Source organism: Hirundo rustica, chromosome 10 (assembly GCF_015227805.2).
Source record: "Hirundo rustica isolate bHirRus1 chromosome 10, bHirRus1.pri.v3, whole genome shotgun sequence".
Lineage (NCBI taxonomy): Eukaryota > Metazoa > Chordata > Aves > Passeriformes > Hirundinidae > Hirundo > Hirundo rustica.
The window spans coordinates 422903-448511 of NC_053459.1; the positions used below are offsets into that span (position 1 = coordinate 422903).

Genomic DNA, 25609 nt, shown 5'->3' on the forward strand with positions numbered 1-25609 from the left:
AAAAAAAAAAAAAAAGTAGTAGTACAAAAAAACCAAACCCTGACAGAGTCAGGGATATGACCTAGCACCCTGGTGGTCAGGGTGTTGGAAGCAGTCCAAATAAGTCCTCCTGGAGTAACAGATGTGGTTCTCTGGAGTAGAGATGGTCCAGTAGAAAGTCCAGTGGTGATGAGATGAGTCTGGTCTTCCTCCAGGAATCCAGTGGAAAAACTGGATACCTTGTGTCCTTCACTCCCAGTTTTTATCTAGCTAGGAACAGTTGTCTCCTCCCCCACTGGGTGGAGCATCTCCCAATGGGATGATGGAATGTGTCATGTCATTGGTGGGCCCTAATGGCCCATCATCAGAAGATGTCCCCTTGGAGAATGGAGGGGTGGTGAAAGAGATAAGAAACACTGCCCCACCTGATTTTAATGGCTGGGCCATTATCAGAAGGCATCCTCCTCCTTCCCCCCTGGAGTAAGGAGGATACATCTTCCAAAAAACAGCTTTCAACAGATGAAATAGAACACACATTTTTAAGGTTACATAATCCAATACAATTTTAAAACCACTTTTAAGCCAACACTATGTAAAAGTAATTGAATTTTTCAGTATGATCTCTTTTAAGGTGAACTTTTAAAGAACTTCTACCTTCTTTTTCTTGGGTAGTTGAGTGTGGATACATATGGGTTCACAGATCTTGGAAGATAAATGCAAGAAATTTTTTCAGATTGGTAAAACACTTGAGGTTAGATGCTGTGAAGTCCTGTTTTCTATTCAGTGTCCTGTCTATTCAACTGCAGGTTAGTCACCATTGCCTATGGAAGGCCATATGAAATTTGGCATGGAAAAAATCTCCTTTCATGAGGGGAAACAATGGGACTTTTGAACTGTTGTCTTTGCTCCAGACACATCTCCCCAGAATGCACAGCCAACCTTCTACTTTGTGAGCTCTTACACTTTCCCAGGGTATTCAGTTTGTTGCTTTAGAGAAGTTTGTTTCTTCTAATAACTATTTTCTGTTAAATCAGTTACATTTTGGAGAGCAACCTCACTTTTGATTTAATTGTCAGTAATTCAGCAGACCTCTGACAGCCTCAAAACACATTTTTTTCAAGTTTTTAAGTCCATGATTCTGCGCTTTTTTTTTTTTTTTTTTTTTTTTTTTTTTTTTTTTTTCCCCAGGCTAAACAGTTTTTCTCCCCACACAGTACATTGCTCACCAGAAAGCTTGGTATAATGTATTGGATTATGTAACCTAAAAATGTGTATTCTATTTCATCGGTTGAAAGCTGGTTTTTGGGAGATGTTTTATCCTTCTCTCACGCTTTCAGGGGAGAGGGGAGTGGATGCCTTCTGATAATGGCCCAGCCATTAAAATCAGGTGGGGCAGTGTTTCTTATCTCTTTCACCACCCCTCCATCCTCCAAGAGGACATCTTCTGATAATGGGCCATTAGGGCCCACCAATGACATGACACATTCCATCATTCCATTGGGAGATGCTCCAAACAGTGGGGGAGGAGCCAACTGTTCCTAGCTAGATAAAAACTGGGACCAAAGGACACAAGGTATCCTATTTTTCCACTGGATTCCCAGAGGAAGACCAGACTCATCACCACTGGACTTTCTACTGGACCATCTCTACATCACAGAACCACATCTGTTACTCCAGGAGGACTTATTTGACTGCTTCCAACACCCTGACCACCAGGGTGCCAGGTCGTATCCCTGACCCTGTCAGGGCTTTTTCCAGGATTTTTGCTTCATTGCTTGTTTTTTGGTACTTTTTTTTTTTAAATATTCCTGGTAAAGAACTGTTACTCCTATTCCCGTATCATTGCCTGAAAGCCCCTAGTAGCAAAATCATAATAATTTGTAGGGAAAGGGGTTTACATTCTCCATTCCAAGGGAGGCTCTAGCTTTTCTTGGCAGACAACTGTCTTTCAAAACCAAGATGTACAGGAATAATTGTTTTCAATTTTCTGGTATCTTGCATCTTTCAGTACATTAAGTTATATTTAATTTCCATTTGTTATTCCTTTGTGGGGGGACGGTAACAGTTTCATGAAAACTGTTCCTGAAAGCAACAGAAATGTGACAAAAGATTACAATACCATAAATGAGCTATAGGAAACCTGGTCTAGATTGCAGGATTTTGTCCTGCTTCACCTCATGCTATTTAATGAAAATACTTTATGGATATTTAGTACTGCGGTGCCATAAGTCTGCCTACCCTGATTTGAACAAGGAAGATGTAACTTTATAGAAATCATTATTTGTGACACTAAAACAACTGCGGTGAAAGGAACGCAACTGAATGTGAACACCCAGGAAGAAGTGCAGCGTGAGCTTTGTGTCCACAGAACTGAAGCCAGGCAGAGCCCTGGAGGGAGGTACAGAACTTGGGGAAGGTGTTGAATATAACAGATTTTTGCTTGGGACAGAAACCCCATAATTAACATAAAAATGTTTTAAACCAAAAATCAAAGTATCTTCAGCTGCAGAATGAGCCATTATGATGTCAGGAATACTGTTATCCAGCTTTTCTTGGTAATGCAGTTCTTTACCTACTTGGCAGGACATGATCACTCCACTGTTTGGAGATCATGGATGTGAAAACACAGCTGCCATGAAGTGATTTTGTAGCACAACTCTAGAAGTCACTTGACAAAACTCACTAATGAGAATTTCTATTTAAAATAACTGATTAGGAATTAATTCAGCTCATTGATTTACATTTTTAGCTTGCTCTGGATACAAATAACACTCCAGAGTGGTCTGCTCAGAAAGCAGATGTCAGCTTGGGTCATGTTTGTTTCTAAAGTAGCCTCTGGATAGAGAAGAGGCTTTTTTCTGAAAATGTCTGTATGTGGATCTGGCTGCTGGTATATTAACATCCATCATCAGAGAGCAGGGAAGCAGCTCCTGGATTTTATGAAGACTTCAATTCTGTTAGCCCAAGGGACTATTGATTAAAGGAAGGTATTTTGGCTTGTGGAGCCTTATTTGCTCTGCTGCACATCAGTCATGTGCTCTTGGCTTTGAGAAACAGGAATAATTTTAAATTGTTTTACATAAGCCTGTTCTTCCCTGCCCCAGCCCTGCACAGTGGAGGTTATCTGAAGGGAATCTACATTGAAATTTGCTGCACTGAAGTTTTTAATACTGAATTTGCATTAGACTACTCCAGTCTATATTCATGATTGTTACATAAACAAATGCACAATATTTCAAATTACAAATGCCATTAACTTTTAGGAACTAAGTGCCAATGCCATAAATTGAAAATCCAAGTATTTATTTGTTCAGGATAACACTGAAGAATAAGAAAAAAAAATCACATATTTTAGCAACATCTCTATTGTAACCAAAGGCTCAGAATATTCTCTTTTCTGTCAAAAAATCTCCCATTATTTTACTTCCTGTAGTCATCCAATCTTTACAAATATAGCATTATTTAAAAGAAGATGGAGCAAACCTGCTGGCTGCCTCTTTGTGGGGAGGTCACAGAGCAACAGACACAGGGAAGAAAGAACATATAAATATCTTCCATTTCTAGTCTCCAGATCTCCTCTTTAACTACTAGAAATACTCTTGGAAAGCTTTGTGTATTTGATTTTTTTTTCCCCTAGAAAGAGGTGATTTTTACAGATATTGGTTCAAGCTGCCAAACAACATCACCTACATGATTTTCTCCACCTTTAAAGATAAATAGGCATTAAAAAAAAAAAAACTCCTTAAGATAAATGCATATGTTGCAGACAGGTAGAGATATTATAAAGCAAAGACCTTATGAAATATGGTTCAGGCCCTGCTACTCTAACTAAGCTAGAAGTAGCTTGTAAGTTCCCATAAAGAAAAATTTTAAGAATGAGCACAAGAACCTATTCTTAGACAGAAAAATCAGTTTGTACCTGCATAAACAATGAATCTGTCCCATGAGAATAAGTGAAGAAAATATGTAAACATATCTAGAGAGAGAAAATTTGATAGACATATACAATAGCCCTTACTGATCAATGAACTGAGTTTCACTGTATTGCTGACCAATTAGGTTTGACACAGTGTTTTCTGATATTTTCCACAAATATGAGATTTGTGAATAAAGAATTGGCTTTTTTGCATGAGAAAACTGAGTCCCGTCTGCATATTTATAAAAACATTTATAAATTCCTAAAAGTATTACCTTGCGGTTCATTTTCAAATTACAGTTAATGGATTAAAAATAATTAAGGACTGAAGCCCTATCTACCCAAAAGTTTACTTAAAGACCTTCTAGACAGAGTACAACCCCTTGTACTTTGTGCTCCTTGACCTGGGGCTGTGCCAGGGAGGTGAAGAGTCACATGTTTGGCAGATGGAAAGGTACAAATAACAGGAATAAATCATAAAAAAAAACCCCAAAACCCCAAACCCAGACCAAACCATTTGAGGTTGTTCCTCTTCCTTGTATTGGCTGCCTGGTGTCTAAACCCAGCAGTAACAACCATGACAACTACATGAACTGTGAAATAATACTGGGCGATAGAAATACACCATTACCACCTTTGCAAAACTTATTCAATCAATAAAATACCTAAATAAAAAAAAAATAGAAATTAAAAAACATGCATCCTTTACATAATTTTCATACAAATCCTAAGCTAATTTGGGGGTACTTAATTTATCTGAGATAACTCCATAAAATGGAAACAGAACATTTCTCCAGTGTAAAGAGACCATAATTAATATTATGGAATAAATCATTTGAACAGTAAAATCAGTTAGAATATATGGGAATAGTTCATTTGTATTGCATTTTTTTCAACAAAAATGCTCTTCAAGGTACTTGGGTACTAGTACATCCCAAAAAACTGAAACGTGTCTCTGCTCCAAGTGAGGGCTGTGGAAATGGAATCCTGCTATTGCAAACATTTCATTACTAGCTCCTCTAGACCAGAGTTTCTCATTTCACAAAGAAAACCTTTTTTTCTTCTAAATGTCAACCTGCAAATTTACCTTTAAGTACAACAGCCAAACTGATTTTTCTTTCTCAAAGATTATGTTTAAAAATTACAGTTATGAAAGTCAAGTTAGTCCTGAATGACACCTGCATAACACGGTCACATCCAATTGGTTTGTCTGTAATCCAGCCCTTACTTCCATCTTAATTCCTAATAATTAGTGGCATATCTATCTTCCCTGTACACTGTCAGCTGGAGTTTTCTCCATTCCAGACAAGGTTTAGATCCTTACAGCCTTTTCAGAAAATCAAATTGATTCCTACTGAAATGTCACAATATCAAGACAGGAATCAGCTTTAAATAATGCTTTTCACTTTTCACCAGTAAGGGTGCCTTGGCCCCTGCATGCCACAAAAGCCAATACTGAACCTGGAATAAGATAATCTGAACAATTCCAGCTCACACGGCAGAAGTACCTTGCCATGGTGGCTTCAAAAACTTTCTTTTAAGGAATAGTAGGACAATGGCAAATCAGCAGCATTTTTTTAACCTTCCAGAATATTCAGAGGGACTCATAAGATAACCTGTTAGAGTAGAAATTTGTCTTACTTCTTTTTGTCTGGTCTGCTCTTTGTTCTGCCTAGAGAAGAAGCATAGCAAATGGAAGCAAACATGGGATTATCATCCACTTGGAATGAGGTAGAAGAAATAGTAGCAGTTTTCCACACCAGTGCAATAAGCACCCTACTTTCCTTACTGTGAGGTAGAAGGAAAACACCAAAGAAAATAGATTTAAATAAAATATTAAAATAGAAAAGCTATTTAACCTTACCTTGCCAACCTGGTTTGCATACGGGTTTGACATTAACTTGTACCAATACATCTTCTGTTGCATGTTTCTGCCCACAGTCAAAAGCTGTCACCATTATCTCATACTGGTGCTGTTTATCATAGCTCAGTTTCTCGGTGTTCCTGATGTTACCTAAGGTTCAACACAAGAAAACATTCAGAGATTCATTCTTTGCTGAGCATCCACAGACTACAAAATTTGGGTCCTGTTTCATCAAGTACTTTGTGACTTTAAGCACTTCGAAGCACACGGGATATGCACAAGCAGGGCAGTTCTGAGAAACAGGAAGGATTTTCTTTCAATCCAGTAGAGAAACAAGAAGCTTATAGGCAAATATAAGATGGGAGGGATATCATGTGGGCATGGCATTATCAGAAAACATCTACTCAACACCATTTTCTAAAGTAGGATGGTAAAAGTAATGAGCAGTTACATCTTGACTTGTGAGCTATGAGTAGGTGCATCCTCCTTTTCCACATTTGCCACAATACATGGCTTTAACAGCCATATTCCTGAGATCCACTACTGAACCTAAGTATCATCCTGCTTTTCAAGAAGCTATTACCCTGTAGGTGAGAGACATTCTAAAAATAGGAAAAGCCCCAGAATTACCTCCTGCATTACAGTGCTTAGCAGTATTTGATAGGGCAGCACAGAGTTAACACATGGAAAAAAACCCAAAACAAACCAGCAACAACAGGGTTTATCTGCTGAACCTGACACTCATATAAAGGTGACAAATTACCTGCTTTGGAAACAAAGACATCAGGACTTTCAGAAGCAAAGGGAAAGATCTTTCTCTCATTGGTTTCTGGATGACTGGGAGAGCACCATGCAAAATGTATGGGTTTTCTATTAACAAGTTCAGTATTTAAATTCTGTCCATTTCCACTGAAATTTACTTTTTGCATAAGTTGAAACTTCATCCTGTTTAATTAATTTCATGCTTTTGCTCAGGGCTGTTTGTTTTACCATCTCTTTGAATGAGGATTTTTGTTCTAGAATTCAAGGAACAAACTTTGCAGCAATGCTATACATAACAACTGCCTGCAAGCAAGGATCTGCAAAATCCAGTTGTTTGTGCTAAATTTGAAATGGGCAGCCTCCATATCCTGGAATTTAGTCAGATTCAGTGAACTGATCCCCACAGGTGCTGGCCAAAATCTCTTTTGTTAGGCACAAAAAGTTAGGTTTGGTTTGGGAATTTGGGTTTCATTCTCATTTTTCTTTTCACTTGAGTGAGAGACAGGAGGAAGCAGACAAATGCAGCTCCTTAAAAGAAGTCTTTCACTAAAGCTCCATTAATTTGACAAGTGAAGACTTGCAGGTGTCTCTCCGCTGCACACTTCTTATCTTGTCAGAGAGCACAACTTTTCTTTCTACTACTACTACTACATTAAAGCCAACTTTAGTAGTTTAATTGAAATGGATGCAAAACTTTCCGGGTCAGGCCTGAAGAAAGGCTGCTGTTTGCATTTATCACCACCTTCAGGTTCAAAACCTGTCGCTTAAATAGACCCTTGCATCTGCAGTTACAAGTCAGGCCCAATTTACTGCTGACTCTGAGTTTCTCTCGCTCCCTTTATGAGCAGGGCACAGAGGAGGACAAGTCCTTTTCATATTTTTATGTCTTGAAAGAAATGGAATGAGCTGATGAAGGCTAATTTGGAAACATGGCAGTGTCCTGCAGACTGTGGGGTTCTCTCCCTGGGGTACCTCAACTTGCCAGGCATTTTCAGGCCTGCCATGGGCACAGCTCTTTCCTCCTCACAAGAACTGCAACAATGACACCAACTACTTTGGTGATTATCGCTACTATTTAGTGATTGACAAAACAATCGAATCACCCATTTTAATATCTTGAGTTGCCTGATTAGTGGCTGCCTAAGACGATTTAATGAAAAACTACCACTCTATATACTTAATGACTGATTTTATATCTGCTCAGTTTATCTGCCCTTTCTGCATTATATTATTTCTTACATGAATCTTTGTATTTCCCTATTTGGTTCTCTTTGGTATTATTTTAGTCTGTGATAAGCAAAGATAATTCCCAAGAAACCAAAATTGTCCAAATTTTCATCAGCAGATTGTTAGAATCTCTGTGGTACATTAACTGTCCTACAAGATTTATAAATCATTACAACATATTTACATTTCATTAAATCTATCTTCTGAGATCGGTATTTCATTATGGACATTTCAGATTTGTACTACAAAGATTCTGTTATTCCAGAAGGTTATTTGGATGACTTGCAGATGTTACCCAACAGTTTATTGATTTCCTAATAACTTTTTTCTCTTTCCTCTGATGCTTTATGATTCCTTGGGTTTTTATAATTTAATCAATGTTATTAAAAATTAGACATAGAAGGTAAGCAATATAAATTTAAGTTTTAGAGATGATAGTCTGAAAGTTTCTGTTTACATCTCACCCATAGACAAAAAAAAAAGTAATTAATAACATTAAAAGGAGGAGATTTTAATTGGAGAAGTAAGTACATTTCTACACAATTTAAATTAGGCCATATTTTTTTTTTTTTCAGTCTTCCTAAATATATGCCTTTTCCTGGTAATACCCAGAAATATTTTCAAACAACAAAAAGCATATCAGTGACTATGGGAATATAAAAAGTCCTTCCTGAGAACACAGATATTTACATCTCTGTTTCTTCAAGGTCAGTTTTATGATAGATGGATATAGGCATCCCTCTTTTATGGCTCTTCCACCTTACTTTGGAGTAGTCATGAGAATGGGGAAAGACTTGACTGATTTACTATGGCAATTCCCTCTTAAATTCCACAGTTACTAAAACCATTGATCCTCTTGCCAAAAAGGTTCATTTTTTTTTTTAATAATAATGGAAAGAATCTGTCTTTCAATAAATATAAAAACAGTAAATGCAGATGCTCAGCTATAAAGTTTGGCTTTACTCTTCTGGCAATATGACGTTTGCATGATTCTTAACGCTGCTCTGGGTGTTATAAAGGGGGACCTTGTGAGGTCCTGTGCTGTCAAGGATTTGTAACCTGATAAAACCTGTACTGATTGGACAGGTCCCTGTCTCCTCTTCACATTGAACAATCTGAACATGCACTTGTGAAGTGCTCCCCAGAACTTGGTGGCAAATAAGAGTCATCCTAATTTTTGAGGTGAGACTAGGTCAGAGCGGTGACAGAATTTATATCTACACTTGAGTTCCCAGATCATCTGACCATAATCCCTGACAAATAGTGTTTCATGTTTCCGTCACCTGAAAAAAGCCTACACAGTATTGCTGCGGTAACCGACTTGATCTGGATTCTCTGCTAAGGAGAAAATGAGACTAATCTGCATGCAATACTACTTGAAAACATATTACACTTTATATCTTTAATCACAGTTCTTTGCACAGCAAAGCATAAATTTGTCTTCTGCCTTTACATGACCGTATTTTATGACTCAGAGTTCATTACCTTCCAAGTTGGGCTCATCATATACAAGACTGAATTTTATTAGTGCTATAGTTTCAGAACACAAAGCAATTTTATCCACAAGGAAACCACATACCAAGGCCCAGAGCTCCAAAACATAACTTGGAAATTTTATATTACCTTCCCAAAGTGCCTAAGTTACAAGGATCTGGGAAATAGCCCCCAGCGGATGATGCTTCCTGTGCCCACCCACTCCTGCCTCCCACTGAGTGGGGGTGAGGCAGCCTGTGCACCAACATAGCTTGCAGGGCTCTCTCTGACTCTCTGCAAACCTTCCCCAATGTGTAATATAATTTTTCAAGGCCAAAAATTGCTCCATGCATAGTTCTAGGGACAAGAAATAAGTTTTACCTAACAAGACAATGACCTGCCAAAAGAAAAAGAGCTGATGGAATAGCTTCATCTTTTTACAGACATATGTTTGGGGTTATTTTCATATGTTGGTCATTAAAGAAATCCACCATCTGGGGCAGACAATGGCATGTATTCCTCACAATTCACCCCCACCTCCATCTTTTGGGCCCCCCTGCAATATTTTGATTTGATTTTAAGGTATCTGGTTATCCTCTTTCTGAGCAATGAAGCTCCACATGTAGGTGACTGAAAAGCATAAAAAAATCATAACCTGCAGAAGACACAAGAACGCAGATTTGTACTTCACAAGGGCTAAAAAAACCCTGTTAACAAAATCCTAATTAAAACAGTATTACCGGACAGTCCCAGGCATCTCATACATCTATTTTAACCACCCCACAGGGAACAGAAATAGGCATGTTTCCAAAGAGTTTCCAGAGGAAGTTTATATCAGCTGTGATAAAGAGACATTCTCAGCAGTGTTGGAACTAAGCAACATATTTCTGTCACTAAATAAAAGTATAGCCATCTATTCTAACTTTGTCTCTAATCCCAGTAGGTTTAAGCAATTACCAATATCTTAAAAAATTGAAAATTAGACTGCAATTACTGTTGCTTGTGGCAGCACTGTTCTTTCCGTGAATAGATAAAAAATATTAATTGAAATACATGACCAAGAAACTTCAAGTATTACAACCTTATATCGATTATTCACTGCAGGCTTTAAAGTCCCATTTAAATCAAGGATTTTCTCATTGCCTTTGCTGAAAAGCAGGTCCTAGGCACATGAGGACAAAGATGTAAGCAAGGACTCCTGACATTTCCCAAGCTTTTGATCATGCCTTTGACTATAAAAAGACATGAACAATCCTGAGACAGCTGCTCTGTGTGATAGGAGCTAGAAAGGCATGAGCAGTAGAAATGACTGCTCTGTATCACACCAGTTTCAGGGTATTCTCTGTCCCTCACATCTGCCACAAACCCCACAGGAAATTATGAGACAACCTGCGACTTCTGTAAGTACCCACCCTCCACACGGAGCGTTGGAAAAAAATGGATTTCAGAGACATGGAAACTAAAAGCTTCTAAGGAATTGCTTCCTTATAAATACCTCCTTACAAATGCCCACTTGCTGTAAAAAATCTTTTGTGCAGTTCTCTGGATTCTCCAGAATCTTCAGGATTACTCTACCAGCTGCCCTCATTTACTCAAACACAAACATATTCCTCATGATTGCACATCTTATACCATACACTTGCTTCCCAGTGTGTGATAATGAGATGGATTTTTCCCCAGAGTCATCACAATTTATTGATGCAACAGGTTACTGTCTTCTGATGCTCATCTGTGTATTGTGCAAGAACTTCACTAATACAAATGAATAATTTTTGAACAGGGTAAAAAGATTTTATAGAACATCTCAACATAAAAGACTGCTTAGAGAAAACAGTAGCTCCAGCCATGCTTTAAATTTACAATTTGGACAAAAATCAGATTTAACTTCTAAACTGTACTCTCCTCCTACAAACAACATGGATTAAATGCTTCTGCTAGGAGAGATAAATCAGAGCACTGCTGGGTATGCGCACAGGGTGTTTCTTCTGAGGAAACTATTTTGTATTGTCTGAAGCAAGCAGAGAATGGGAGGAAGGACCTTCCACACACTTTTCATGCAGCTCAGCCACCATTCCCAATTTCAGTTCCATGTTCTTTGCTGTTCCAGGAAGCTGACATACAGGGCCACCAAGGTCAAAAACTGCTGCATATGGAAAATTTTGTCACCCTGGTTTTTCTGAGTTTTTTTTAAGCCTTCTACTTGTTCATAAGATGGAGTCAGTTCCTTTAGTTTTTGCACAATATTAGGAACAGTTTTTGCTTTTCTTACACATGAGAACATAGACAAACCTTTTGTTTTTGTTCCCTGTCCTTTGTTTACATATTTCTAGACTGAAAATAATGTAACTGACAGCTGGTCTGGCCAGTGGGGTGAAAGGTAGTAACCCCAGAAGCCAATCCACAACCAGACCCACAAATGTATAAAAATGTAAGAAATAAACAGGCTCATGCTTGGAGAGCAACTCTGTACTGCAGACCTCTTGTCTCCGTGTTATTGCTTTGCGTGCTGCTACCACAAAACTTAATACAGTTTATTATTTTCCATAAAATAAAAAAAAAATCTACCTTAGAAAAACAACTAAAACAAACCAACAAAAACTTAAGAAATTGTACTAATTCTCCAAAGTACATTTTCTTCCATGCTGCAGAATAATGGATCCACTTCAGGAAGCACCACAACTGGGCAGGTCTGTGGACCTGTGATCCTAAAGCTTTAAGAATCAATAAACATATGCAGAATATTGCATATTTAGTCTCTGCTTCAGGGGAATGGGACTAGCTGTAATCCAGTGAATAAACCCTGCACTGGGGAATATATGCTGCCTTGGGGAATGCCATCACTTGGATGGGAAACAATTAGGAGACAATTAGGAGAATGGACTGAGTGACCAAGAATCATTTTGCTGACCTAAATCTGGTGGCTTAATTCCACAGGACATTACTGTATTGCTTTCTGCTCCAGTGCTAGACAAAAAGGATGGAATTGCCCAGTGTGAGGATTCCTTCATTCTCAGAGATGAGAACAGGATTTTTCTCTGGAGCTCTCTCTCCAGCCAGGTGATCAGCACGTGCTTCCAGGCACTGACAGCCCTGCAAGATTTCCCTGCTGTGGCAGCACTCACCATTCCTGTCGATGGCAAAGGGCACATCTGCGGTGACAATCTCATAGTTGCAGATCTGGCTATACTGTGGAGAGCAGTCCTCGTCTGTGGCTTCCACCTGCAGGATGCTGTCGTAGATCTTCCCCTCTGTCACTGAGGCCTTGTAAACACTCTCCTTGAATGCTGGGGAGAACTCATTGACATCCTTTACCTGGATATGGACTACTGCCCTAAAATAGGCACAGAAAATATCAAAGAGGAAAAATTAATTTATTGTGGTACCTCACTAAGAGCATCTTTTCAAAACATTTGAAAAGACTAACAGAACATACGTAGACAACTGTGTAAGCCCCTATTAGAATGAGATATTACTGAATTTTTATGTTTCATTTGCCCAGTTTAGTATCTTTATGTGGCAGTAGGTAAAAGTCTATTGCCATGGCTTGTAAGGAGAGGGATTCATGGTGTTCCCTATTAAAATCTGTCTCTGAAAATGAACCCCAGCAGAAAGCCAGTGACATCATTACAGGGTTAAATAAGCAAAGAGGGAAAAAAATCACAGTAGTCTTCCATATCCACTACCTAAAAACAGTCAGTTTACAAACATTCTCCCATATTAAGTAGGGCTCTCACTTTCTGCTGATCCCAATTATCTAATCCTTCTATTAGTTACAACACTGTACATGTAGCCCACCAAGGCCTTTGGTATTTAGTGAGTAAACCCTAAAGGCCTTGCTTTGGAAGGATTTGCTTTCTGGTTTGATAGGCAGAGTGACAGAGGGACACAGAAGGAATATTCTGGAGCAATGGCAGAGCCACAGTAAAGGCTGGGACCCCAGGCAGGGTGGCTGAGCGTGAGCTACTAGACAAAGTCTGGTGGCTGTGGGCCAGATTTCATTTAGTCAAGACTGGACCAAAATTTTCCACAACTGGATTTCTACCAGATTGTTACTGACATGAGAGAGGGAAACATAATAAAATTTGATATTGTGAAGCAAAACCTGTTTCTGGAATTTGATGGTCATCTGCTATTGCAGGCTTCCTCCTAAATCTGTATTCTTTTTAAATGTCCTGAAAACTTGAGCATGCATTATAGACCTAAATAAATTTTTAACTGTCATGTCAAATGAATATATTTTCTAATAGGAAATATGAATATAGAATATATTTTCTAATAGGAAAAATGAATGAAAAAATAGGTGGGATATTGCAACAATAGCTCATCTTTGTTTTATTTGCTTTCTACCTGCCAATAACATAAACTATGGAGTAAATGTATGCCAAAGCAAAAATATATTTCTCCTCATTTTCACCCACTTGTGAGATTTCTTCCAGTTTGTTCCACCTGGTCCTGATCCACAGTCATAGGCCTGGATGATGAATGTGTATTCCTTCTGCAGCTCACAGTCAATGGGACGCTTTGCTCGAAGCCGACCTTCTCCAGATGTCTTGTTCAGCACAATGGCCTCGAAGGGCATTTCTTGCCCATGGATTTTAAAAGCACAAATTTCACCTGTGAGAAACAGCACAAAACAATCATAACTCGGGGGGGTGGGGGGGGGGGGTGGCGCGTGTCTAAGGCTTATGCACTGGAGTGACACCTGTAAAGTTCATTTCTGTTTCAGCTGGTGTTCCAGAGGAGGGTAATACAGACTCAGGTACCAGGTCACTGTATATCCAAAAGGGCCATCAAGCAGGTACTTGAGCAGTGGGATGCACTGAGTGCCGCTCCAGGCACAGTCCTCTCTCTTCCTCTGTCAGTACTAAATGGTCTCTGAAAGCCCTAGAATACATTCCCTATGGTACCAACAGAAATGGTGAGCTAAATTATTTTTGAGCTAAATTAAGAGACTGTATTTATTTAAAGAAAATAGCAAGAAGAAAAATAGAAAATACTTCAGAGATGGTATTTTTTAAACTGCTGTCACTCCTTGAGCCACTCGAGCTGCCAGGTGGTTGCAAATGTGCAGATTCTTGCAGTTTAGTTTCCCAACAGTGGAAAAACTAATGGTGCAGAACATGGGAACATTCAAAATATATCCTTCTTTATTTACAGACCTACATCATCTTTGGAACAGAAGTAGTTGAAGGCATACAGAGAAGTGCCCCTTTTGGACATCTCAGTCACCCACATTCTCACCCTCATATATGGATGCCTTCTTGGCAGCAGCTCACTCTGCCTCCAAACTGGTTCCTAATAGAATAGATCCATAGCATCTCTCAGAGGAGTACTATAGGACAGAACAGATTGTGGCATTCTCTCTCTCAGAGCTCTCCAGCCCTGGCTAGCTTGAGAGACAAACCACAGTTGGAAGGATTTTTCCTCAGGGCCCCAAAGATCCCAGAGCAGCTGTGAACCTTTTCCTTTAGAGAGAGCAGGTGCCCACCAATGGCAAAAGGAAAAGGTCTGAACTTGATCCGGGGAGAAATCAGGGCTTTATTCAGTCTTTCTCCTGTGGTCCTGCCCCTGCCTGGGTCAGGAGCCCAGTCTCTGTCCCCCAGCCAAGAGAAAAAACCACATACTTTTCCAGGCTTTTATCCAGGGGAAGGGGCTAAAGGAGGGGACAAGCCACTACCCAATCAGGGATAAGGTGGGAGAGGAACAGAGTTGGATTACATTCCAGTGTGGGAGAATGGGTGGGGAAAAGGAGCAAACTTTGGGATGATACATTTTCCAGGGGAACAGGGGAGTACAGAAGAAACCATTACAAAACCCAATATAAAAATGAAATACAATATAAACCTAAATAATACACAATAACAACAGATGATATAGCAAGGACTAAAAAAAATGATTCGGTCACAAAAGACAACATAAAGAATCTTGTGAGAATATGAGACTGGACATGAAAAAAAGACCCAGTTTCTGGTGCTCCTTTTTGTATCCTTCATAATGACAGGAAGGATATGCACACAGAGCTCATTTTTAACCACTTCAGAATCCAACTTTAAAAATGAAATATTTATACAAAGATCAACGTGACTTAAATATTTTTATGACACATTAAACACATGCTCTTTTATGAGCAAGTCAGTTTCAAAACATGCATTATAGATTCAAAGCCATCTCCCACTCACATAATCCTTTTCCATTTATTCCTAATTTACAGTTGCAGCCTTTTGAAAATCTCCTTGCCAATCATATTTGAGCCTAGTGCCAAATTCTAAATTAACTCTGAATCTATGACCTCTAACTCAGGCCTGGCTCCTCTTCCTATATTACAATACAGAGTTTAATTCTGCAAAAGAGAACAGTGACTTTGTAAAAGTACTGAAGTTTGTAATTCTGATTATGTGTGAAAAATAAAAAATGGCAGGGGTATGTGTGCAGGGAGGGTGGGGATTAGGTACGCTGAGGTATAAACACAGGATTTTTAGAATATTTTCCCTTTATGACCACAGGAGCTGAAGATTTGCTCAGCTATGTGCACGGACATTTAGGCAGAAAAATACCACACTTAACAATTGCAATCAATCCTATGATTTAAAGGATCAGAACACAGTTGTTTTGGTAATTATGAGACACTGAAAATAAACATTAAGCATTGCTTAGACATATTCCTACTGCACCCTCTCCCTCCAGGGGTGTGAATGGGCCATGGAGTTTTGTGGTGGTGCAAGAGTTGTTTTGTTAAGTTCTTAAGTAATTTTTGTAAGTTTTATAAGAAGTTTTTTGCAATGGTTCATTCCACTGTGCCCCTGTTTTCTGTAATGGTTCCCCCCAGGAGTTTGTTATATAACCAGTCGTTTTATGCCAATCACCCCACTCCTCCACCTGTCCTTGGCAATCCTCCCTCTCTCCTCTTGGGCACCCTGTCTGTCACTTCGGGGCCCTTCCCTGGCTTCTGGAAAGATCCAGGGGAGGTGTCGAGTGATAGGCTGGTGCCTGGGGAATCCCCTTCTCCCGTCTTGTGATTGATCCGATGTTCAAAAGTTAACACCCCCTGTTACACCCCCGTATTCCCTGATTTGCTGACCTGTTGTCGCCACTCCTGGATCCTCCCCGGTTTATAAGTCGTTGCAAGGCTTTGTTCTAGGTTCTCTCTGGGCAGCAAGGGTCAGAGGCAGAGCTCCTTGCCGGACTCCCCTTTAATAAACCACCTTTAACCCTGCTCAGAAGAGAGTCGACCCTTTGTCCGCCGCCATAGTCGTGACACCATCAGGTCCAGCCGCCGGTGTGGAGAACCAAGTTCCCACCGTGAGGAGGTTGCTTGCCCTGCCTGTAACCCCGACCTGATCCGCGTTAACCGCAGTGCAGGACTGACCTAACCTGTGGTCAACACCTGCTAGGTGCGAGGGACACTGCGACAGCGTGTCTGGTGCCCACCGCGGGGCCCCCCCTGGAGATGAGTTGGACCCTGTGGCACGGACTGGGGCTATTGAAGTGCCCGAAGCACAGTCCTTGGACGTCGCACTACCCCCGACGGAAGCTCTCTCCCAGAAGAAGGCACCTCCGGAGCACCCCAGAGTCCTCTTCAGGCAGCGGAACAACAACCCCAGGCTTCCTAGGTCCCCAGAGGGGGCGAGTATCACCCGCAAGCGGTGCTTACTTCGGGTGGGCTTCCCCCAGATGAGGGAAACCCAATTTGGAGGAATAATCCTCAAGAATCCTCCTAAAGGATTCCGGCTGCGCAGCCCTGGGGTTTGAGATTAGCCCCATCCCCCTGTTGGAAACCCTCCTGCAGACTCTCTTTCATTATTTTTTGTTGTTTAATCTTTTAGTTCAGCGTGAATTGGGTTCGCGCGGTGGCATTTTTCCGGGATTTTCTGGCCACCGATTCTGTTCTTGCAGCTCCCTGAGTGAGCGGGAGAGGTCCACTGCTGGGTTTTAGGAGATTGAACTGTGGTTTGATTTTAGTTCTGTGTTGATTTTGCTTGGGTGTTAGTTGAGGGCAACACTTGTGGGGAAAGATGGGTGTAAACCTCTCAGTCACCCAAAAGGGTGTGTATTATAGTTTTGTTTCGGTTATTCAGAATGCCCAATTGAAAATTTCAAAAGGCGAGTTAAAGCGGTTCGTCTGCTAGCTCTTTTTGCATTTCCTGCAAGTGTCCCCTGACCAGATCTGTAACGCCGAATTTTGCGGCACTGTAGAAAAGAAAATGATTCAATTGGCTGGGTCCGGAGACAAAGATGCTCCGAAGTGTTTTAATTTGGCCGCACAGCTCTGTTCTGCGATCAGGTCCCTGAAGGGAATGCAGAAATGGCCAGATTGCGGACGGCCATCCCCTGGTTCTCCTGCCCCTCCACCCAGATCCCCTCATCCCCGGAAGAGCGTTCTGAAGGGAGCGGCAGTAACTCAGCCTGCCGGCTCAGGCTCCCCCAGAATGTTCTGATCCCCTGCCCACGCAGTCCCCGCCGGACTGCCTGGGATCTCTCGAGCAGCCCCGGCCAGGCGGCTCGAGAGCCTTCCCCATCCCCATGTTTCCTGGTTCAAAAACCCTGAGTTCGTTTTTCTGTTAATGGGGAAACAGAGTCACGAGATGGGTCCCCCCTCCCCGTCCAGAAAATGGCGGCAACCGCATGGCGAGATCGTTGCCATCCCCCAGCCCTTCTCCCCGCAATCCCTTTTATCCCGCCAAATCTTCCCTCAACCCCTTCCTGCCCCCCACCCCGCCCTATCCCGGTGACGCCACTTTCCCTTCCCTGCCTCCCATGAACCCTGCCCATCATACCTCCCCCTGGATGACATCACCCTTCGAGCGAACCACACCCCCCTCAGGAAGGCGGTCGTCCTGGAGTCCTGGTTCCCACACTCCCCCTTCTGGTTCCCACGGTCCAAACCTGGAAGTTAGGGAGCTGGTGCCGGAGCCGATGGGGCAGCCGCCCTCCTCCCCCGTTTCTACCGCAGCCCCTGTCACCTACCGAAATTCCCGCGGAGGCCAGAACATCAGAGCAATTTACCACCCGTTTCCACAGGCCACCATAAGAGATCTGTGCGAAGCCCATAAGGGATATGGGTGAGACAGTCCCTACTTCAGGGGTCTCCTGCGTGCAGATCTCTCAGGGGCAGTGGTAGTCCCTGCTGATTTAAAGCAACTGTTTTCATGCTTGCTTAACTCCACAGAGTATAGACTGTGGGAGGGGGCATGGAAGCAGCTACTCAGGGACGCCCTGTCTGGTCTCCTGAACAATGTGGAGACTAGGGTGGATGATCGCGGGAACCCCCTCACTCTTCACCATCTCGCTGGTGAGGGGAAGCAGGCGGTAGCAACTGACCAAGTTGCCATTCCCCTGCAGTGCCTCCACATAGTCAAAGAGGCAGCCTTGACAGCATTCTTTGGGATGCAGCCCCATGGTCCCGTGGTCCCGTCTTCAAAAGGGAGACAGGGCCCCAGTGAATCATTTACTGATTTTGTGGAGGGGCTCACCAGGGCCATTTAGGTCCAGGTTAAAAATGAAGGGGCACGGGAGGGCATCCTAGGGGAGATTGCATTTTTGAATTCGAATGATTTATGTCGCGCTGCAATCTTGAGTCTTCCCCTAGACCCTCCACCCACTCTACAGGACAAGCTTTGGGTATGTCAGTTAAAAGTCCTGTTCATGAGCACCTGCACAGGACAGTGGCCCAAATCTCACCACATTGCAGCCGTGGACACTGAAGATTCCTGAAACACACCGAACTTCAGGAGGAAGCCTTCTATCCAAGGCTCACAAAAATGTTTTTTATGCGGGAAATTGGGGCACTGGTCCTCCCAATGCCCCCTTAAGAAAGAATTTGAGGACTTCAAAAATAAAAAAGGGGGAGGAGAAGGGGAAAAAGGGAGAGGGTTTAAACCCTCACAAAAAAACTAATGGGGGAGCACAAGTCCACCCTGCATAATGATAAAAATGGGGTGGACCGGGCAGAAGGGGAAGAGGAAGGGAGCCAAGAGAAAAAGAATGAAAAGCTGCCTTGCCCCATTTGGGGTGACAGCACAAATAACTTAATGGAGGTGATTTATACAGACCATGTTACTGCACAACTGATTTTGACAACTGATTCTTGCTACACGCCCTACAGGTTATGGCTCACAGGGGGTTTGCTCCTGAAAGACAACAATTGGAAATTGGTGTCAGTTGACAACGGTGAGCAGGGCACTTGGCCAAGGGTCGAAGGTAAGCTCATCATTGTGAGGGATTGCAAACACACTCCACAAGAGATCAAAATCCTTCTGGGAACACTTGACAACAATCCCGGGAGATTCGTTCTCTGGCTACATTGCACCCACCCACCAACATTTATACCAAAAGGACAAATAGTTGCCCAGATCATACCCGCCTGGGAGTGCCTGGAAGACAACATACCAACAGCTTGTCCAGTACACAACATCACAGAGATGAAGCCCCAGGTGGCGTGTGAGTTGAGTGTGGGTGGGGAGGCCATTAACATCACAGGCCTCCTAGACACCGGGGCAGACATGATGATCGTGCCTACCAAGTATTGGCCATCACATTGGGCCTTGCAAAATGTGGCTGGACACGTGCAAGGTATAGGGGGAATGCAATTGGCTAAGCAATCAAAGAGCGTGGTGCAAATTAAGGGGCCAAAAGGGCAATTGGCCAGTTTACGCCCTTTTGTTTTGGATTATAAGGAACCCTTGTTGGGGAGAGACCTGATGGCCCAGTGGGGGGTCACAATTGACATCCCAGATCTCTCTTTTGGATTTTTGGGCAGCGGTCACTGAGGAGTGCCCTACCCGCAAGCTGAATTGGAAAACAGATTCACCACTGTGGGTAGAACAGTGGCCGCTTTCAAAACAAAAATTGAAGGCGCTCGAAGAGCTTGTGGAGGAGCAGTTGGCCAAAGGCCACATTGTAGAGACAACCAACCCCTGGAACTCCCCAGTTTTCTTCATCCAGAAGCTGGGGACGGACAAGTGGAGGCTCCTCCAGGATCTCAGACAAATTAACAACGTGATTGAAGACATGGGCTCTCTTCAACCAGGGATGCCTGCCCTGACCATGCTCCCACAAAATTGGAAATTGGAAGTTATAGATATAAAAGATTGTTTCTTCCATATTCCCCTACACCCTGATGATGCACCACGTTTTGCATTTTCGGTTCCCACCATTAACCGAGAGGCCCCGAGGAAACGCTATCATTGGCGAGTTCTTCCCCAAGGAATGAAGACTTAGCCTGTCATCTGCCAGTGGTATGTGGCTTCCTTGCTGTCCCCGGTCTGCGTGGCCGCAGAGAAAGCAATCATCCATCATTATATGGATGATGTGCTTGTGTGTGCCCCCACCGATGATGTTTTGTCCCATGTGCTTGACCTGACAATCAATGCATTGGTTGTTGCAGGGTTTGAGCTGCAAGAAGACAAGGTTCAAAGGATGCCACCTTGGAGGTACCTTGGGCTGGAAATAGGCAAGTGGACCATTGTGCCGCAGAAATTGGAAATTAATGCAAAAATCAAGACCCTCGCAGATGTCCACCAACTGTGTGGGGCATTGAACTGGGTGAGACCCTGGCTAGGCCTCACAACCGAGGACCTGGCCCCTCTTTTCAATTTATTGAAAGCAGGAGAGGAGCTGAGTTCTCCTAGGGAACTCAACCCGGAAGCAAAGAACACGCTGGAAAAGGTACAGCATCTTATGTCCACCCGGCAGGCTCACTGGTGTGATCCGGACCTGCCTTTCAAATTCATGGTAATGGGGAAATTGCCACACCTCCATGGGGTCATTTTCCAATGGAGGAACAACATCAAGATGGACCAGGGCAGAGAAGACCCACTCTTAATCATAGAATGGGTCTTTCTCAGTCATCAAAGGTCCAAAAGAATGACACGTCCACAAGAACTGGTGGCTGAACTGATCTGGAAGGCTAGAGTCTGGATCAGGGAATTGGCCAGATGTGATTTAGAATGCATTCACATTCCAATTGGATTAAGATCAGGCCAAATTACAAAGGTGATGTTAGAGCACCTGCTTCAGGAGAACGAAGCACTGCAGTTTGCTCTGGATTCCTTCATCAGACAAATCTCAATTCATCGGCCAGCCCACAAAATTTTTAATCAGGATGCCAAATTCACATTGAGTTTGAAAAGTGTTCGGAGTAGGAAGCCTTCAGAGGCCTTGACAGTTTTCACTGACGCGTCCAGAAGGTACCACAAGTCAATCATGACTTGGAAGGACCCTCAGACTCAGCAGTGGGAGGCAGATGTTGCTGAGGTGGAGGGATCACCTCAAGTTGCTGAGTTGGTTGCTGTAGTCAGGGCTTTCAAAAGGTTCCCCGAACCCTTCAATTTAGTGACAGATTCTGCTTATGTGGTTGGAGTGGTATCCAGGGCAGATCAGGCCATACTGCAGCAAGTGTCTAACACCGCACTGTTTGTGCTGCTCTCTAGGCTGGTCAAAGTTGTCTCCCACAGGGAGCAGCCTTTTTTTGTGATGCATACGAGATCACATACTGATTTGCCAGGGTTCATTGCTGAGGGAAACAGAAGAGCTGATGCTCTTGCTGCTCCTGCAGCGATGGCCCCATTGCCCAGTATTTTTGAGCAGGCAAAGCTCAGCCATCAGCTTTACCATCAAAATGTGCCTGGCCTTGTTCACCGGTTTCACATCACCCGAGAACAGACTAAGGCAATTGTGGCTACGTGTCCCTCATGTAATCAGCATGCACTTCCCACCTTGAGTGCAGGACTGAACCCCAGAGGCCTTAAAAGCTGTGAGGTGTGGCAGAATGACGTGACACATATCCCCCAGTTTGGCCAATCCAAATATGTGCACTTCTCAGTGGACACCTTCTCCAGTGCAGTCTTCGCTTCCGCCCACACAGGGGAGAAGACCTCGGATGTAATAAAACACCTCATCCAGGTTTTCTCCTTCATGGGCATCCCGAGGGAGTTAAAGACTGATAATGGCCTGGTATACCGCTCCAGGGAGTTCAGCAGCTTCCTGCAACAATGGGGAGTGGGACATAAGACCGGCATCCTCCATTCCCCGACAGGCCAAGCCGTGGTGGAGAGGACCCACCGTGAAATCAAAAGGGTCCTCAAGCAACAACAACAGGTTCTAAAAATAGAAACACCACAAACCCGATTAGCCAGGGCTCTATTCACCATGAATTTTTTGAATTGCACTTTTGAGTTTTTGAACCCTCTGATTGTTCGCCATTTTGGGGCAAACCCACAACTAAATATCAAAGAGAGGCCGCCGGTCATGCTCCAGGACCCTGAGACTGGAAGGACAGAGAGACCTCATGATTTGGTCACGTGGGGTTGTGGATACGCTTGCGTGTCCACCCCCACGGGGCTGAAATGGTTACCATCAAAATGGGTGAGGCCCTATGTCCCGAAGGTCTCGGGGGAGAAGAAGAAACAACCCCAAGTCACTCAGGCAGCCTTTAGATGGAGAAGGAGGGAAGGTCTTTCCCAGGATGGTTTCCCTTTCATAGATAACCCCCTGCTCAGACACTGATTATTTGTTTCAGTCTTTTCAGCACCGATGGAACCTGTCCAGCACTGGTCCCCAGTGCCAAGGAAACTCCACCTGCTCCTCGGCATCCTCCTGCTTGCCAGTCTTGCTGCACCTGTCTCCGGATGGCTGGTGCCCCAGCCCAAAGCCAATGTTTGGGCGACTCTCGCCAGGGCAATGGGGCAGGACCGCATTTGCCTCTCAGCCACGTCGGCAGACAACCCACTCATGACCTGCCTTGTGGGGATCCCGTATGGACCCAAGGAGTTACCCGCCAAGCTCTTGGAGATCACAGAGCAGACTAATAGAGAGGATGCCTCTAAGGTTCAATCTGTATCCCAGCTATCCCCACCTGATTCCTTTCTTCAGGTTGAAGTTTTGTTCCCTGTCAGAAATCCGTTTTCATTATGGAAAAAATATATACCTACCCTTTCAACATTAAGTTCTCCCCCAATGAGTTGGAAATTTTAGGTTCTTCAAATGCTTCTTTTTGTATCCATTTTATGTTTACCCCCCCTCAAGGTCAGGAGAGGTCTTATCAGTTTGTCTATCAGACCAAGGATGTCTACACAGCCAGAATATGGTGCAGCCGGATCGCCCATGTGGAGACGGCATGGACAACTGATAGGGAACCCCTGGCCCTTCCTAAAGGTGTGGTTTTGATTTGTGGGGATAGAGCATGGGCAAGCATCCCCCCTTCATCTTTTAGGAGGACCATGTACTTTTGGCCAGTTGGGCTTGTTTTCCCCCAACAAGACCACGCTCATGAACTGGCGGCAAAAAAATTCCACCAGCATAAAAGTCCAAAAAAGAGATTTGGCCTCTCTCGATGCCAGCTGTGATTCAGAAATTATCCATTGGTCAAAAGTAAAAGGAGTGGCAGTCACAGTCTTTTTACCTCGGGTATCGACTGCGAAAGCTCTAGGTGAGCTGGCTCACCTAGAGTGTTGGGTGGCTAAACAAGCAAATTTAACTTCCAATGCGCTGGCCGGCCTCCTATCAGACGAGGAGGTAACAAGGCAGGCAACGCTGCAAAACAGAGCAGCAATCAACTACCTCAGCCTCCTCCATGGACATTGTTGTGAGGAGTTTGAGGGGTTGTGCTGTTTCAACCTGTCAACGAAGGCTGAGGATGTCCACAAGGCCATCCAGAGCATCCGGGGCATGGTGAATGACATCAAAAAAGAGACTGGTGACTGGCTGAGTGGGATGTTTGGGAACTGGGGCATTTTGGGCTGGGTAGGCTCAGTTATAAGAACAGTTCTGTTAGTTTTGTTTATTATTGTATTAACTTTAATTACAATTGGTATTATCAAAAGAATGTTGAATAGATTAATTTCCAGCACACTCCCCCTCCGTAAACGAAGTCGCTATGCCATCTGCACCTGAATTGGAGGAGGGCATGGAACTGGAGGAAGACTCGGAGGAAGGCAGAAACCTAGATGAAGAAGAACCTCACGTGGGGTGGCCCACTCAACTGGAGTGGTTCGCCGAGTCATATCCAGACTCTGAGTATCGTCCTCCCCCATTCTGGTTCTCCTCCTCTTAAAAAACAAAAAAGGGGGAGATGTGGTGGTGCAAGAGTTGTTTTGTTAAGTTCTTAAGTAATTTTTGTAAGTTTTATAAGAAGTTTTTTGCAATGGTTCATTCCACTGTGTCCCCCGTTTCCTGTAATGGTTCCCCCCCAGCAGTTTGTTATATAACCAGTCGTTTTACGCCAATCATTCCTCTCCTCCAACTGTCCTTGTCAATCCTCTCTCTCTCCTCTTGGGCACCCTGTCTGTCACTTCGGGGCCCTTCCCTGGCTTCTGGAAAGATCCAGGGGAGGTGTCGAGTGATAGGCTGGTGCCTGGGGAATCCCCTTCTCCCGTCTTGTGATTGATCCGATGTTCAAAAGTTAACACCCCCTGTTACACCCCCGTATTCCCTGATTTGCTGACCTGTTGTCACTACTCCTGGATCCTCCCCGGTTTATAAGTCATTGCAAGGCTTTGTTCTAGGTTCTCTCTGGGCAGCAAGGGTCAGAGGCAGAGCTCCTTGCCGGACTCCCCTTTAATAAACCACCTTTAACCCTGCTCAGAAGAGAGTCGACCCTTTGTCCGCCGCCATAGTCGTGACACTATCAGGTCCAGCCGCCGGTGTGGAGAACCAAGTTACCACAGGGAGGAGGTTGCTCGCCCTGCCTGTAACCCCAGCTGATCCGCGTTAGCCACAGTGCAGGACTGACCGAGCCTGTGGTCAACACCTGCTAGGCGTGAGGGACACTGCGACAGTGTTTCCCAGGACAAAGCTGCACTCTTTTCTAAGCTCTCTGCTGTTCACCCTCAGTTATGACAGCTTCAGCTGTTCTGTAAGCTGCACAGACAAAATCGGCCATAACAGATACCAAGCTGACCAGCCTGGTTCGTTAGAGAACAGAAGTGAACAAGTCCCTGGGTATGACAATGATAGGCTGGATTCTAACTCAAACCAGGGACCCCCGCCCATCCCACTCAATCCTGAATGCAGACATATCATTGGTGAGGGAGCTGGGTGGAGTTAAGAGCCCAACCCATCAGATGTGTAATTGTGCAAGTTTTGAAGCCCCTATAAAAGTGGGCGCCCAACAATAAAAATCGGCTATTGTCATGTGAACTTTCCTGTATTCTGTAGCATGCATGTCTCCAACAGCAGCAATATTCAGTGAGCTCAAATATTTTGGTTACAGAAGAAGCAATAGACTTTTAGCTTAAGAACTGGATTTTCAAAAAGTCTAACACCTTGCACATCAATAAAAGCAGGCTGCACTGTGCTAATGAACTGTGCACAAGGGCCAAAGCACGAGATGAAGAGAAGGTTGAAGGGAAGCTGCTTGTTCAGCTTTAATCATGGGCACTGATTACTGAGTT

General features: G+C 43.4%; 1 protein-coding gene across 3 annotated transcripts in view; it reads right to left on the minus strand.

The window, feature by feature from the left end:
• CLSTN2 (calsyntenin 2) overlaps nt 1-25609 on the minus strand; it is a 378177-nt gene that overhangs the window by 78161 nt on the left and 274407 nt on the right. For all 3 annotated transcript variants that reach the window (XM_058421872.1, XM_040073986.2, XM_040073987.2), the window contains exons 3-5: nt 13640-13835; nt 12344-12552; nt 5760-5909 (exon numbers count right to left, since the gene is read on the minus strand). In XM_058421872.1, the coding sequence (XP_058277855.1) occupies nt 5760-5909; nt 12344-12552; nt 13640-13835 (555 nt within the window). The remainder of the gene's footprint in view (nt 1-5759; nt 5910-12343; nt 12553-13639; nt 13836-25609) is intronic.